The sequence below is a fragment of the Neofelis nebulosa genome, chromosome 14 (genome assembly GCF_028018385.1).
Source record: "Neofelis nebulosa isolate mNeoNeb1 chromosome 14, mNeoNeb1.pri, whole genome shotgun sequence".
Taxonomy (NCBI): Eukaryota; Metazoa; Chordata; class Mammalia; order Carnivora; family Felidae; genus Neofelis; species Neofelis nebulosa.
Window position 1 is genome coordinate 1,657,429 of NC_080795.1, and position 15,172 is coordinate 1,672,600.

The 15,172-nt window shown below is 44.5% G+C and overlaps 1 protein-coding gene across 1 annotated transcript; it reads right to left on the reverse strand.

The window, feature by feature from the left end:
- Positions 1 to 1,303: 1,303 nt before the first annotated feature.
- On the reverse strand, positions 1,304 to 12,995 carry CLXN (calaxin). The gene is made up of 6 exons (XM_058699041.1): positions 12,845 to 12,995; positions 7,546 to 7,704; positions 6,715 to 6,819; positions 5,891 to 6,042; positions 5,501 to 5,605; positions 1,304 to 2,654 (listed from the first exon to the last, which is right to left on the reverse strand). Exons 1-6 carry the CDS (start codon positions 12,900 to 12,902, stop codon positions 2,595 to 2,597), a joined length of 639 nt encoding a protein of 212 aa, XP_058555024.1. The 5' UTR covers positions 12,903 to 12,995; the 3' UTR covers positions 1,304 to 2,594.
- Between the last annotated feature and the right edge of the window lie 2,177 nt (positions 12,996 to 15,172).

Consider the following 15,172-nt stretch of genomic DNA (forward strand, 5'->3'; position numbering starts at 1 on the left):
CACAGCAGGACAAGTGAGAGAACCCGGAAATCCAGACACAGGCACACACGGAAATGATTTGGGCAGGCGTAACAGCGCAGGGGGTGTGGCCTGTAGTATTCGGGGCGGGGCGAGGGCGGGGCGGGGGCGGGGCGCTCTCACACGGAGCTCGCGAGTCCGCACAGTCAAGTGCTGACGCCATCTTAAGTTCCTCCGAAATTACTCGGGCGTTTCTAAAAAGGCCTTTTCGGGGGTGCCTGGGTGGCTCAGTCAGTCGGGCATCCCACTCGGCATGGGTCTTGATCTCCCACTCCGTGAGTTCGAGCCCCGCGCCGGGCTCTGTGCGGACGGCTCGGAGCCCGCTCGGGATTCTCTGTCTCCCCCATCTCTCTGCCCCTCCCCTGCTCGTGCTCTGTCTCTGTCTCAAAAATAAATAAAAAAAACATTTAAAAAAAATAATGAAATTTTAAAAAGGCTTTTCCAGTTTTAAATAATGTCAAGTAACGAAATAGGGTCATTCACACGGAAGTCACTTTTTATACAATCTACAGTACCAATTTCAGGTGCAGGTGTAGAAGAATAGTTCCCTAAATGAGAACTCAAAACCATGGTCAATCATGGTCCACAACATCCGCGAAGACGTTAAAAGGAGGTGCACCCCAGAGAAGCGGAGCGGGCAGCCCGGGCACCAGGCACGGCAGAAACCCCAAAGCCAGGCCCCTAACCCAACATTCGCCTTTACACACGTACCCCGAGTAAGCCCGCACTGATGCATGTGAAGAGATTTATTTACGAGGACAGTTCACTTTGGAAATTATTTGTAAGAAAAAAACCAACCCACCAACCAAACAAAAAAACGTGGGAACAACCAAAATGTCAGTGACAGGGGAGGATCTTAATCAAGTCTGTTGTGATGGACCAGGTGGTCATGGCACGTCAGGCTGTAGGCAAATAGAAGTCGACCTGAGAAAATGCCATGAGCTGGAGGTCCATAAAAAAAGGGCTTAAAAAAGGGCATTTTCAACGTGATCATCTAAAAAAAATATATAGGTCTACTCCGGGCAAAAGTATAGCTATACTTACAAATGCCTTCAGAAAGCCTGAAAGAATGTATACCAGAGTATTCATGAATATTTTAATTTTATTTTTTAATTTCCTAAACTTCTGAAATGGTCTTCAGCGAACCTCTCTTACTTCATAATCAGAAAAACATAATTTTTAAAAAAATCAAAGCATTGTGCGTTCCACTGTTTAGACCTACTCAAGGCAGGAAAATGGTGTCGAGATCCATCTATGTAAGAATCTAAAATTTTAAGAAAATACATAGGTGGTAAAATACCTTTTATTTCATGGAATCACTTATTCCATTTATTTGTATCAGTCCTTTTTTTTTTTTTTTTTAACACAAGGTACTCTTTTGCTTAAACTTAATACGGATGTTAACGAAAGGGATTTAGTGTCTCAAGTAGCCTCTGAGTGTTTATATGTGGACGGAGGGGATATCTGCAGATCTGCACGCTCTCAGCTGCCTGCACGCATGTAAGAAAGGGGTGACGGCAGCTACCGGAACCTAAGCGGGCCCCATCTTTCTCATGTTGCCCCCAGGGCCTGCAGGCACCTGCTGGACGGTAGGAGGCCGAGGAAGCAGCTTTGCCTTCGGGAGTTCACGGCTGGAAGGAGGAGGTGTGACGCGCTCCCTGTTAAGGGGTGTGTGAGGGGAGGCCAAAGGTGGAGGCATGACACTGAGGCGCACCCAGGTGGGGCGAGAGGGGCAAGGGATGGGGCTGAAGCGGAGAGGCAGAGGGATCCAGGGCAGAGAGGGGACTTTACAACCGGCCGCAATGGGTGAGGAGCCTCGGGGTGACCCCAGAGATGGACCGAAAGCTGTGGCCGCATCACACATTATGTACAGAAACAGCCCTCTCTTCCTCCTCCGCTCACCAAGAGTCTGGATTTATCTTGCAGCACTTTGCACTTTTCCCTCCACGCTGTTGACTGCGTACCCGTTCTATGCAGGCGACTGTCCTCACCGCTGGGCCAGACACAAAGATGGGTTGCGGGGATCCCTGCCTTCAGATGCTTACTGTCTCCAAGGCTGTTCTGGCAAAGCCTCAAACAATAATAGGCATCATGCTGAAGTAGGTCCCATGCCGCTTTCAGCTCTCGGAATGTCCCTCCATGCCTAGCGGAAAGGTGTCGAAATGCTAACTGCCATTACCCTTTCCTTCTTTTGATGTGGTCTTGATTTACCGCTCCAAAGGAAATTCAGTAGTCTCACTGATTTTTCAGTGTATACCCAGCATCCTTCTCACATGACAAGTATTTGCCTCCGCATGATTATATAATCGATTTGTTTCACGATAGTTGAACGGATAGTCTATGTGATAAGATATCTGGCAATGTTAAACTGCCAAACGCACACTCAGAATGGGGCTTCTTGTCTCCCATTTGTTCATTTACATCTTCCACCAAGGTTGGATGACACCTGTTGGTGAGTCCCCTCCCCCGCCCCAAACACACGACTCAACATCATGTTTCTGAGCTAAGCAGGAGAAATAAACAATACATATGCGCCTCCTTTTTTACTCACTTGAGACAACACTGACATTTAGTATTTATATATCATTGAATTCATTCGGATCTTTAAAAACGTGGGCTTCAAATTCCATCTCGCTCTGTAAAAAAAAAGTGCTCAAATTAGCACAGACTTCCAAAAAGGTAAAGAAAGCAAAACGTTCTGTATGTCTCCTTCATGTCTGAAGAGCTACAAGATAACTGAAGAAGAGCGGGGACCAGGAACTTGTGACACTCGTGCACTTTCCACTCACGGGCAGGGACAGTGACACGCGGTCTGGGGCCACAAAGATGAGCAAAGGGGCATGACGCAGCTCTCGAGGAGCCTCCAGCCTGGTGGCCAGGTGGCCACAAATGGAGCTTAATTCATGGCGGGTACGGTGTCAGAGGGTGTCTACATGGGGGCTCCAGAGTCCAGGAGGCCTCATGATGTCACAGCCAGGCTGCGGCCGGAGCCGAGCAGCTGCACTGAGAGTTGGGGTGGGGAAGGGATGTGGGCCAGCAGGACAAGAAACCAAGAGCCCTGTGCTTGGGACCTACTAACAAGTAGGGTGTTGTGACCTCAGCAAGAGCAGTTTTAGGAATGGGCTGAAGAAACCGCGGTAGTGTGGGTCACAAATATAGACCGTTCTCTCACGACGTTTGACTGTAAGGAAGAAAGCCATTGGACAGGAAATAGAAGTACATGTGGGATTAACGTCAGGTTCTTTCTTTCCTCCCTTCCTTCCTCTGCCTTTTCCTTTTTCCCTCCCTGTTTCCTTCCCTTCCCCTCCCCCGGCCCTTCCCCTTCCCTTCCCTTATCTCTCTCTCTCTCTCTCTCTCTCTCACCATTTTTCATATTAGGCTAAATTTAAATTCTGAAGGGCAAAATTTTGTAGTGAGGTAAGAGGTTGAAGATGTAGGGTAAAGAGAAAGGCCAGTGATAAAGTACTTCCTGAGGAGATGGAAAGAGGCAGATCTAGAACTCACTATTGGGCACTCCTGAAATCCATCCATCCATCCATCCATCCATCCATCCATCCATCCATCCTCTCAGCATTTACTAAGCACCTACTGTATACCATGTGCTACACATGGTATATGGGGAAATATGGTGAAAAAAAAAAGACTAAGTTCCTGCTCTCAGGGAGCTTCTATCCATGTTTCGAGACAGAGAAGAAGTAAATGAGTAGATAAATACATTCTATATAGTGATAAGAACTACGAAGCAAAAAGGGGCAGTGGTAGGGGGCGGAGGGGATGGAGTAGTTAAGAGGGTGGATGGCATCTGCTCAGAGACTGAGTGAAGTAAGCATCTGAGACGTGCTGAGGTCTGGGCACAGGACACTCAGAAAGAAGCTACGGCAAGTGCAGAGGCACCTTCCGTAGGGAGAACAGGTAGGTGGCTGCTCCAGGGGCAGGAATCTTCCACTGGGGAGGTAGTAGGAGACCATGGTCTGGAGAGAGACAGAGGGGCCACCGAACAGGCATCAGAACACACTGGGGATTTCAAGCAAGAGAGAGGCACGACAGCATTTGTGTTTTCAAATACACTGGTGGGGGCAACATCAGAAGCAAGAAAGCCAATGATATAGGCTGAGTGCCAGGGTGGCAGCTTGATTTAGGTTGGCAATCACACATGTGGAGAGGTTATACTCAAGGCCATATTTTGTTCATTTTTAAGAGAGAGAGAGAGAGAGAGAGGCAGAGAGCAAGGGGGACAGAGGATCCAAAGCGGGCTCCACACTGACAGCAGTGAGCCTGATGCGGGGCTCAAACTCAAAAACCGCAAGATCGTGACCTGAGCTGATGCCATGAACTGACCACGAAGGTGCCCCAAGGACATATTTTGAAGTAGGAGCTGCTATAAGAGGGAAATTAAGGGTGACTTAGGTTTTTGACTGAAACTGAGTGTAGAGCCGTGTCATTTATTGAGGTAGGGAAGATGGGAGAGAAGTGATTTTTAGAGGAAAACCAAGAGTTCATTGAGATTATCTACTGGACATTTTGAATAGGCAGCTGGATAAACCAACCAGAGATTGGGGAAGCGGGTATATGGTAATATTTATATATCACGTCACTCCACCTGCTTAGAATCTTCCAGTGAATCCTCATGAGCTTCAAGACAAAATCCAAGCTCTAAGCGCCACAGGACTCGGCTCTCCTATGCATGTCTAGCGTCAACATGAGTCTCATACCACACTGAACGCTCTTCTAACACAGTCCTTCTTTCTGTCCCCTGTCTTCCCCTCCCATGCATATATGTCTTGCTTAGACTGCTCTTCTCCATTTGGACCTTGCTAACTATTGTGGCCTTAAAACCCAGCTGAGCCTTCCTTGTGCCACAAGCCATTCACCAGCGATTCTATCCAGCTGGATTAGATGCCCCGACCACCGCGGCACTCTCCAGCACCTATCTCTATGGACTGGAGCACCAGGGTGCCCAGGGTAGTCCGTAACTCGTGACCGACCTGGGGCAACTCGCCAAAACTCTCTGATGCTCATTTTCTTCATCTGTAAAATGAGGATAATAATACTACCTCCTTCATAGCATTGTTGGGGGGATTAAATGAGGTAATAAACATCGCCTGACATAGATGAAACACTTAACAAGTCAGCATTATTATAGTAATACTTATCACACTGTTGTGTAATTAGTTTCATGCTGGCTTTTCCCAGGAAAATATTAGCCCTTGAGTGCAGACATGGAACCTTTCATCTGTGTTTCTGGAGTACATTATGCTTCAATAATTGTTTCTTACCTGAATGAATGAGTTAACGAATGGGAAAAATGGCATTAGGCTAAAACGGTACTATGAGATGAACCAGCAGGTGGGCTTTCCCTACTTAGAAGCTATTCCTCGTGGGTGAATATAATTCATCTGATCCTTCACTCACCAAACCTACAAGTCCTGGGTTGTTGACTCTCCGTTATGCATTGGTCACTGTTCAGTGAAAGCGATATTACCTTTGGATCAGGTAGACATGGTCCGAAAGCTTCTAGTAGAAGGGTCTCTTCCCTCACAGCCTGCTCATAATCTGAGAAAGACAGCTTCCCATCATGATCATGGTCCTGGGGGGTGACCAGCCACACATCAGTCGACATGAAAAATGCTTATTGCAAACACAGACTGTCTTTTGTTGGTCAAGTATTGACAGGAGAAAGGTGATGGGAAAATGAGAGACTAAATAATGAAATTGAAAAGAACTTTCAATATTATAGTAAAAAAGAGCAACAATGTAAGTGTTTCATTTTACCAAGCAGGAAACTGACAGTTACTATAATTTGAGTTCTAGTGCCTTACCCCATATTTGGCCTGTAAATTTCAATACAAAATCCTAAATTTCCCATATTTACCATTTTTTTAAGAGTTATTTCAACCAAATCTTTAATTCCTTCATCAGGGTCTTCTTCAGACGGCTGTTTGAGAAGGCTGTTCTTTAACATATGGAACATCTCCTCCTTTGAAATGAATCCATCACCATTCAAATCAAACACCTCAAAGCAATCTTTTAAAAAAACAACCAGTTATGAATCTGATACTCTCACTAAGGGAAAATGTGCTCTTATACAGTTTTCAAGGCCAACATCTGTATTGTGGATGTTCATGTCAACCCCGCAGGCTGTAGGGCAATCTACTTTCCATAGTAAACGCTTCATGTACGCTTGCTGCATATAGCGAACGACCCTTAGAAAATGAGTCCTTACGCTCAATCGGCTGTGAACAAGCATGCCAAGGAACAATGACCTGAGCTCTTGGAAAAACTGACTGAAATATGATCCTTAAGCAGAGTTCATCAGCATGAATTAAGAATGAACTAAGAATCAGAAGACTTGAACCAACGTTCACTACTTCTATGGTTAACAGCTCAGGTAAACATATAAAATACTTAACACCTTGATACATAACTGCATACGCACACAGTCAGCATGGATAGTATATGCTTATGCAGGTTTGCTCGGCATGAACGACTCCCCAGGATCTCTTGGTTTTCCTTTTTATTAATTTTTTTCAACCTTTATCATTGACTTAAACTCGCTCTGTAAAAGAGGCTACGGGGAATTCAAACTAACCAACCAAAAGGCAGACCTTTTCACTGGCAGGTTTGGAAGACGGGAGGTAAGTTCTTTCGATGTGTTAATCCTAATGCCCAAAGCAATAGAATAACCTGAAATCTTACATTTCATTTTTTCTTCCAGAGTTCCTCGAAGAAATACTGATAATCCAGAAATCCACTCTGATACGTTTACACAGCCGTCGTTGTCCTTATCAAAACCTCGGAATACTGAGAGAGGAGACAAGTACAACATTACAGCTGTGCTGCGTTTTTTTTTTTTCTCAGAAGTACGTTTACACTGGTGCCACTCACTTCTAAAATTTAGACAGAATTTCAGGATTAGATGGTCCAACGTTCTCACTCGACAAAGGGGAGAACTAAGACATAACATTGGGAACTCTTTTATTTAAACTTTGACACTTTCCCTTCGTATTTTGTGGGAACAAAGTAAATTCTGAGCATCTAAATATACTAATCAATAATTATTAACGTATGAATATACTAGTATATTAAACATGCTGATATATTAGCATAAAATACATTATTTTATATTTTTCTTACTTAAGTAATGCTATTACATGATACAGAAGACTATAACTTAATTTTTGTTGAAATACTTTTGATGATGTAAAGTTTGTATGTCCTTTTAAAACTATTATTTTCATCATTATGTTTACTAAGTAGAAATAGAACTATTTGAGGCTTTCAGGTATAAAGTAAAGAAAACCTAATTATTCAAGCTAGACTTTTTTTAAATACACAGAATACAGAGGGTAGAATCTCCTTCCCTATGATCCTCCCCTATGCATATACAAATTAATTTTTTATATTCAAGTGAAATTGGGAATTCAGAACATTAAGCTTCCTACCAAGGAATATGTCCAAACTCCAAACTTTTTTTTTTTTTTCCAGTTATGGCTAGATGTAGCCCATTTGAATATTGTGTCTTCTTACCTCTGTCCATAATCATGTCATCTGTCATTCCAAATGTCATGTGTAAGATGTTTCGAAATGCATTACGATCAAGTCCAGTGACCATACCTTGCCGCTCTGTTACATCTCCCACCAGGTTATAAAAAAGATTTATAAGACACTGCACTTCAAATTTATTAACTGTGAAAAAGTAAAATTAAAATGTAACAAAAATGCATTTTAATCTTTAATTTCTAACTTAAACTTTACATTAATGAGTTTATAAACAACATCAAGGCCATCAAATACTCAGTTTTCAACAGACGACTATTCTGTTTTAAGATTCATGACACTTAAATTAATAGTGGGTGGCCACTACAGAGGATTCCCCATTAAAATAAGAGAAACAGCCTTCCCACCGAATAGGACTTGAATATTAAACAGATGTACACTCAGTCACGTTTAGGAAGAAAAGAATATTAGCCAAGTTACCTGAAGAACAATTGTGGGGTTGGATCCTGAACTTTAAAGGCAGTAGAGGTGCAATTGAAAGTAAGCAAGGTAACGTTTAAGAATGGTCACTTTCCCCCAGCATTTTGATTATACGCATTTATGGAATCACTTAACTTTTCCCTGGGAAGAGATACCAGACTCCTGAACACCAGGCAATATTTTTCACTTCCCATCAGCTTTGGTGAAATCATTAAGCCAGATTTTGGACATCAGAATCACCTAGTTTCCAATTGAGAAGCATTTAACCATCTTCTAGCACCCATCATGGTCCTTGTTGTATGTGAAAATCAACACACAAGGATTCAGTAGAATCGTGGCGGAAGGAGAATTTTTATTTAAAATAGATACACAGACATGTACACTGGCCCAGGCACATAATTGCATGAAGGGTGTTTATAAACCCTGAGTTAATTATTTGTGTTCCAATTCTCATTTGACGTACGTAGGTGGAAGTGATTACCTGGCATTAAGAACATAAAAGGGAGTTTAAATATGAAGTATAGGTGGGGGAGGAGAAAGATTTTATGTCAGAACAAAACAAAATTATGACTTGTTTTAAAAATCAAGGATGAAACCTGTGTGAATATAAAGGAAGACAGTAGGTAGGATTGGAGAAATCACGCCTCATCCTACAAGTCAAGACAGGATTGAACGTGATTGTCTGGTTTTGGGTACCACAACTTAGGAGGAACATTGAATATTAGGGGAAATTAAAGATTTGGTAAAAAAACAAAAAAAAGTGATTAAATAGGGGGCGCCTGGGTGGCTTAGTGGGCTAAGTGTCCAGCTTCAGCTCAGGTCATGATCCCGTGCTCCGTGAGTTCGAGCCCCTCATCGGGCTCTGTGCTGACAGCTCAGCGCCTGGAGCCTGCTTCAGATTCTGTGTCTCCCTCTCTTTACCTCTCCCCTGCTCACGTTCTGTTCTCCTCTGTCTCTCAAAATTGAATAAATGTTAAAATAAATTTCTTTTAAAATGGATTAAATAGTAGAAAACAATATAATGGTTATAATTTTAAAAAGAGCTATTATGGGGCATCTGGGTGACTTAGTCAGTTAAGCGTTTGACTCGTGATTTAGGCTCAGGTCATGATCTCATGGTTTGTGAGTTTGAGCCCTGTGTGCGCCTCTATGCTGAGAGCGCGAGCCTGCTTGGGGTTCTCACTCTCTCTTTCCCTCTTCCTGCCCCTCCCCCACTCTTTCTCTCTCTCTCGCTCTCTCTCTCTCTCAAAATACATAAATAAATTTAAGAAAAAGAGAGTAGTTAGTTGCTATAGAAAATAGCATACCAGTTCTTCAAAAAAACATTAAACATAGATATTACACTAGGTCACCCAGTGACTCCACTGCTGGGTATATGCTTAAAAGAACTGAAAGCAAGTGCTCAGGTGCTTGTACATCAATGTTCATAACAATGTAATTCACAAGAGCCAAAAGGTGAAGGCAAACCAAGTGACCATCGATGGATAAACGGATAAATAAAATGGAGCGTATGCATATAATGGAATATTATTCAGTCTTGAAAAGGAAGTACATTTTGACACAGGCTACAATGTGGATGAAACTTGATGACATTCCGCTGAGTGAGAGAAGTCCGATACAAAAGGACAAATATTGTATTATTTCACTCATATGATGCACCTAGAGTGGTGCAATTCAGATATGGAGAGTGGAATGGCAGCTGCCAGGGGCTGGTGGAAGGGGAAATGAGGAGAGACAGTTTAGTGGGTACAGTTTCAGCTGAGAAAGATGAAAAAGTTCTGGAGATGGATGGTGGTAATGGCTGCACAATGATGTGAATGCATTTCATGCCACAGAATCGTACACTTAAAATGGTAAATTTGATGTTACATATATTCAACCACACACACACACACACACACACACACACACACACACACCTGTAAAAATAAAGGAACTGTTAGTGGCTGAAGAAGAAAAGCCTGCATAGGGGCGCCTGGGTGACTCAGTCGGTTGGTTAAGTGTCCCACTTCGTTTCAGGTCACGATCTCAGGGTTGGTGGGTTTGAGCCCCGCATCAGGCTCTGTGCTGACAGCTCAGAGCCTGGAACTTACTTTGTATTCTGTGTCTCCCTCCCTCTCTGCCCCTTCCCCACTCAAGCTCTGTCTCTCTGTCAAAAACAAATAAACGTGAAGAAAAAGGGAAAAGCCTGCACGAAGAATGATATTCACGTATATGAAATGTTAGTAGAGTGGATGTTGATTAGCCATTTTTCCATTTATGCCTGAAATAAAAATTAAAGAATATCAGCTTAATTTATTACCCAAAAGATCCAAGATTGGCCATAAGAAAGCCTTTCTTGCTGCAATGTTTCTTAAATTCTAGAACGAAATACTAAATGAAACCAAGGGAAATTCAAGAATCGATTTTCATCTCTTTGGATTGGTCTACATGTGCTCTGCACGTCATATTTGTAGAATGGGAGGTTAGCTGGGCAATCACTTAAGATATTTTTTTTCTCTGATTCTGCAGAATTTTTCCATTTCACCCTGGTAGAAGGAAATCTGACTTTAGGGGAAAGGTTCTCTGTTTCAAACAATGTTTTAATTATAATGTCCATGACTTGTAACTATCTGTATAGAATTGAACTAGTCATCATCTAGGTTTTTCAGGGCCCCTTTAAAAATTTTATGTAAGGACAAAAGGAAAAAGAGTTGGTTGTTTTACCTGCCAGGTTTTCACTTACCTTTTAATACATCCACCTTTTGACTGTTCACAGTACACTGTAAACTTACTGAACAGGGACGAAATCAAATTCAGCATTGTGGATAGCAGTCACTGCATTGTTTATTCACAATGTTCACTAGATGTTTTAAGATCTGGTTTTTTTTTTTTTTTCCCTTGAAACGGAATTATTTTGAGAAAAACAACAACAGGACAAAACTCTCACCAGATTATAATAACGATAATAATCCCTTACGTTATAGGATGGCTTTTTTACTAAGAAGCTTCAGATGTTTATACACACCCTAACTTTTAGCTACAGTGACGCTCCCTCCAGTAAAGGGAGCTGTATTTAGATACTAAGTACAACTAGAAGACACAAGATCCTAAATCTCTAGGACTACATTACACCTTTTTGTTCCTCCTTTGCACAATGGGGGTGGTCCTGGGATCATGGCTTCTCCTATTTTCTCAAGTGGCCATTAGTTTTGCAATCAGCAAAACAATTTGTAAGCTTGTGCATCAGACGTATCTTTCTCATTGCAAACCATCTCGTAGCTTCCGTGCCTCCTCGCCCAAGTACAGTTCTGGATACAATTCTAAAGTTGCCTGTGAAACTCTAGGACCGTGTTTTGGAATGTGTGATTGGAGCAGACCTCTTCAGTAAGTGCTCATTTTGTCGCCTGCGGTCTCCTTTACCTGGCAACCCCAGCAGCAACTGCAAAGTCTAAGTCTGGAGCCGGGAGCAGGTTCTTGACTATGTGTTTAGCTTTGTAGAGCTCTTTGGTTTCCAGACACACTTCCTTGCTCTGAGGTACAGGTTTTTGTGACACTCAACTCATCTTTCCTATGGATGTTCAGCTACTGATAACCGTTTTTCGCTTATGGATTTCCTGGTAAGTTTCCAGAACTTGGATCCCGCCAGTTTACTTGCTCTAAAAAGAGCTAGGTGGGAAGGCAAACTGGTGCAGCCTCTCTGGAAAACAGTGTGGATCTTCCTCAAAAAGTTAAAAACAGATCTACCGTATGACCTGGCAATAGCACTGCTAGGAATTTACCCAAGGGATACAGGAGTGCTGATGCATAGGGGCACTTGTACCCCAATATTTATAGCAGCGCTTTCAACAATAGCCAATTATGGAAAGAGCCTAAATGTCTATCAACTGATGAGTGGATAAAGAAGTTGTGGCTTATATACACAATGGAATACTAGTTGGCAACAAGGAAGAATGAAATCCGGCCATTTGCAACAACATGGATGGAACTGGGGGGTATTATGCTAAGTGAAATAAGTCAGGCAGAGAAAGACAGATACCATATGTTTTCACTCATGTGGATCCGGAGAAACTTAACAGAAGACCATGGGGGAGGGGAAGGGGAAAAAAAGAGTTAGAGAGGGAGGGAGCCAAACCATAAGAGACTCTTAAAAACTGAGAATAAACTGAGAGTTGAAGGGGGGTGGAGGGAGGGGAAAGTCGGGGGTGGGCACTGAGGGGACCTGTTGGGATGAGCACTGGGTGTTGTCTGGAAACCAACCAAATAAGTAAATAAGTAAACCAAATAAGTAAATAACCAACCAAAGTGGGGGGGTGGAGGGAGGGGAAAGTGGGGGGTGGGCACTGAGGAGGGCACCTGTTGGGATGAGCACTGGGTGTTGTCTGGAAACCAACTGGACAATAAATTTCATATTATAAAAGGTAAATAAAAAATACAAAGAGCTAGAAAGCAGGTGCATGCTGGCTGCTCTAGTTTTCTTGAACCTGGTGGGTTTCAGTACCTATTTTATGCATGTGTCTGAGGCGAAAAGCACACGTGTCCTGCCAGTATATACGCAACAGTTCTACAATGGACAGGCAAGTTCAGAAGAGAGTTTGGGAAGCAAGTGAGTGCCTGCACGGGGGTGTAGTGCCAGACGCCCGTATACCTGCGTACTGGTCCTTAAGGTCATGGGCAAGCGTGGGTAGGCGGCTCGAGGTAGCCCCGGGGATTCCCTTCCAGACTTCTCCTGAGGGCACGGAAAGTGGGGCTCCACGGGCATTCAGACTGGAGCCCGAAAGCGGGCCGAGCCGCGGACACTAGTGCGGGGCAGGACCTGCGCCCTGGCCAGGAGCTCTGCTCGACCAGCACTCGCTCCATTCTTACTTACAGTGCTTGCAATTTTTAGTTAAGGTGTCCGTCAGCTTCTGCAGCTTCTTGCGGTTCATGCCGGGAGCTCGGGAATCGGGCCGCGGCGGCTGTCGCGGGGCGCGAGGTCCCCGGGTCCCGGGGCAGCTGGGCCGGCTCGCCCCCGCCGGGCGCGCGCGGCCCTAACACACGCCGTGGCCATGGCAACGCCCGGGCCGGCTGCCGATTGGCTCCCGGCGCGCGCGAGGTGCGTGCGCGGCCCCAACGCGCACCGTGGCCATGGCAACGGCCGGACGCCGCCTGTTGGCCCCGGGGCTGGGCGCGCTGGCCCCCTCCGGGGCCCCGGCCCCCGTGCCAGTTGGAGGGTCTGCTGTTTGCCGGCGTCGGAGTTTTAGCCCTGTCGCTGTCCTTTGGGCCCACAGCCCCTTGGAGGGACTGCACTGCGAGTCCCCAAGGTCTGAAAGTATACTGTGCACGCGGCCAGAAGGGGTGTTCGGGATGGGGCGCGTAGCACCAAGCGAGGCTTCAGATCTTCGGGGAGATCTGGGGGAGCTGGGAGGAACCTCAGGAATTAGCAGGTGTGTTAGCCCGACGAGCGTTTTCGGGGTGTAGGACGGTGAGGAGCCTGCCCTTAAAGCTGAGCCACTCTTTTTGGTTGTCAGTCTTTTTGCTGTGATGCCCGGAGGGAGCCTGGAACAAGGTAGCTTCACAATTTTGGTAATGTTGCCGGGAGCAAAAGCAGTTCGGAATAGTTCTCCCACCCTCCTTCATTCTTGGAGGTGGGGGTGGAGGCTGTTGGTGGAATCTGGAAAAAGCCTCGGGCAACGTTTCAGCTAGTGAAAGAGGCGGCCTCCCAAACAGACAGGTTGACAACTGCCACTTGGCTGTGGGGTAAAACCCAATCTTGCTTTTCTGAAAAATATCCCAGTAAAATCGGTCCTTTACTTATTTGAAAGACAGGTTCTGTGTCCTTTAATATGGGAGGATTTTCTGCTCTTAATCACAGATGGGACACCCTCTTGGAATTAAGACAGCAATAAAATGGGTTAGCTCAGCCAGGAGCACAAAACCTACAGTATTCTCCAGTCTGTCTCCTGGTTTTACAGCAGAGGGGAAAATGCCTTTGAAAACAAATTATTTCATAGTATACATAATGTCATTGTCGGGCTGAAAGCGGAAAAATTCTGCCAACCATGAGTAACAATCCAGAATGAAATGGTTCCAGGGTTGAAGTCTCTGATTTCCTCTCCTTGTTCCATTTGTTTATCAAATGAAGAACTGGGAGGCTGTTTAAAACCAGAGTCAAGGGTGCTTGGTGAAGGCAGGGACTGGGTTATCTTAAGGCAAGTTCTCCGAGAACAGTTAACCAATATGAAATGATAATAATTGTGAGTTTGCAACAGTTCTCTGGTTAAATAGTATTCCTATATGTCCTCTTGTCTAGCAGCTGTGACACTTTTCTTTTAAGTTTATTTATTTTGGAACGGGGCAAGGGCAGAGAGAGGGAGAGAGAGAATCCCAAGCAGGTTCTGCTCTGTCAGCACAGAGCCTGACGCAGGGCTTGATTCCATGAACTGTGAGCTCATGACCTGAGCTGAAATCAAGAGGTGGTCGCTTGACCGACTGAGCGGCCCAGGTGCCCCCAGCTGTGATGCTTCTGATCAGATTGTAGAGAACAAATGGAAAGGACTGGACATATTCTAATTACACTTACCTGTGAAACACTTGTGGCTTTTGTTAGATGACAGCATTGTAGCAAATATTTCATTTATAGAGATCATTGCAGTATTCATTTTAAAAGACAAGGGTCAGTAGAGATGAAGGGAATCCGTGGGCCCCACCTGTGTTGTGTTGGTAGGTCTATTAAAAACTACCTATGAGGTGTTCTGATCAGACTCCCCGCTGGCACATCTTGGGAGCGGGCCTCCGTCAGTGGGGAGAACGTTGATGGGCATGTCCAGATGTGTTTCTGCAGACATCATACACTGAGAGCTTGTTGGTGAGCATCTACGGTTGAGCTAATCACTTCTTTCTTCACAAGCTTCAGGCTTAGGACCATCTTCCCTTAAGGCCGAAAGTCTGGTGTAAGGACAATACCACCGGAGGTTGAGATTAAAAGAGCCCAGTCTGTTCTGCCAGGCAAAAAGTCTGTAACCTGCGAAGAAAACTTTGTGAGGCACTCTTCTCCCGTATGCCCCCCTCCCCAAGTTCTTTCATCCATGCTGTTCTAATTTTAGTGAAAAATTTCCAACGGCATTATTATGTGAAACTTCTCTAAGACAGTGGGCAGCGTATTTGTTAGGAGAGTGTTGTGTCAGCATATGGGAAATCTTCAGTGCGTTCATTATGT

Bases quoted from the DNA above. Each gene is read 5' to 3' on its own strand.
- CLXN (XM_058699041.1), bottom strand. From the start codon at position 12,902: ATGAACCGCAAGAAGCTGCAGAAGCTGACGGACACCTTAACTAAAAAT. The intron at 6,043-6,714 runs GTAAGATTTCAG...TTTTTTTAAAAG, and splicing joins TCTGGAAGAAAAAATGAAAT to ATTGCTTTGAGGTGTTTGAT. The intron at 5,606-5,890 runs GTAAATATGGGA...GTCACCCCCCAG, and splicing joins AAATAACTCTTAAAAAAATG to GACCATGATCATGATGGGAA.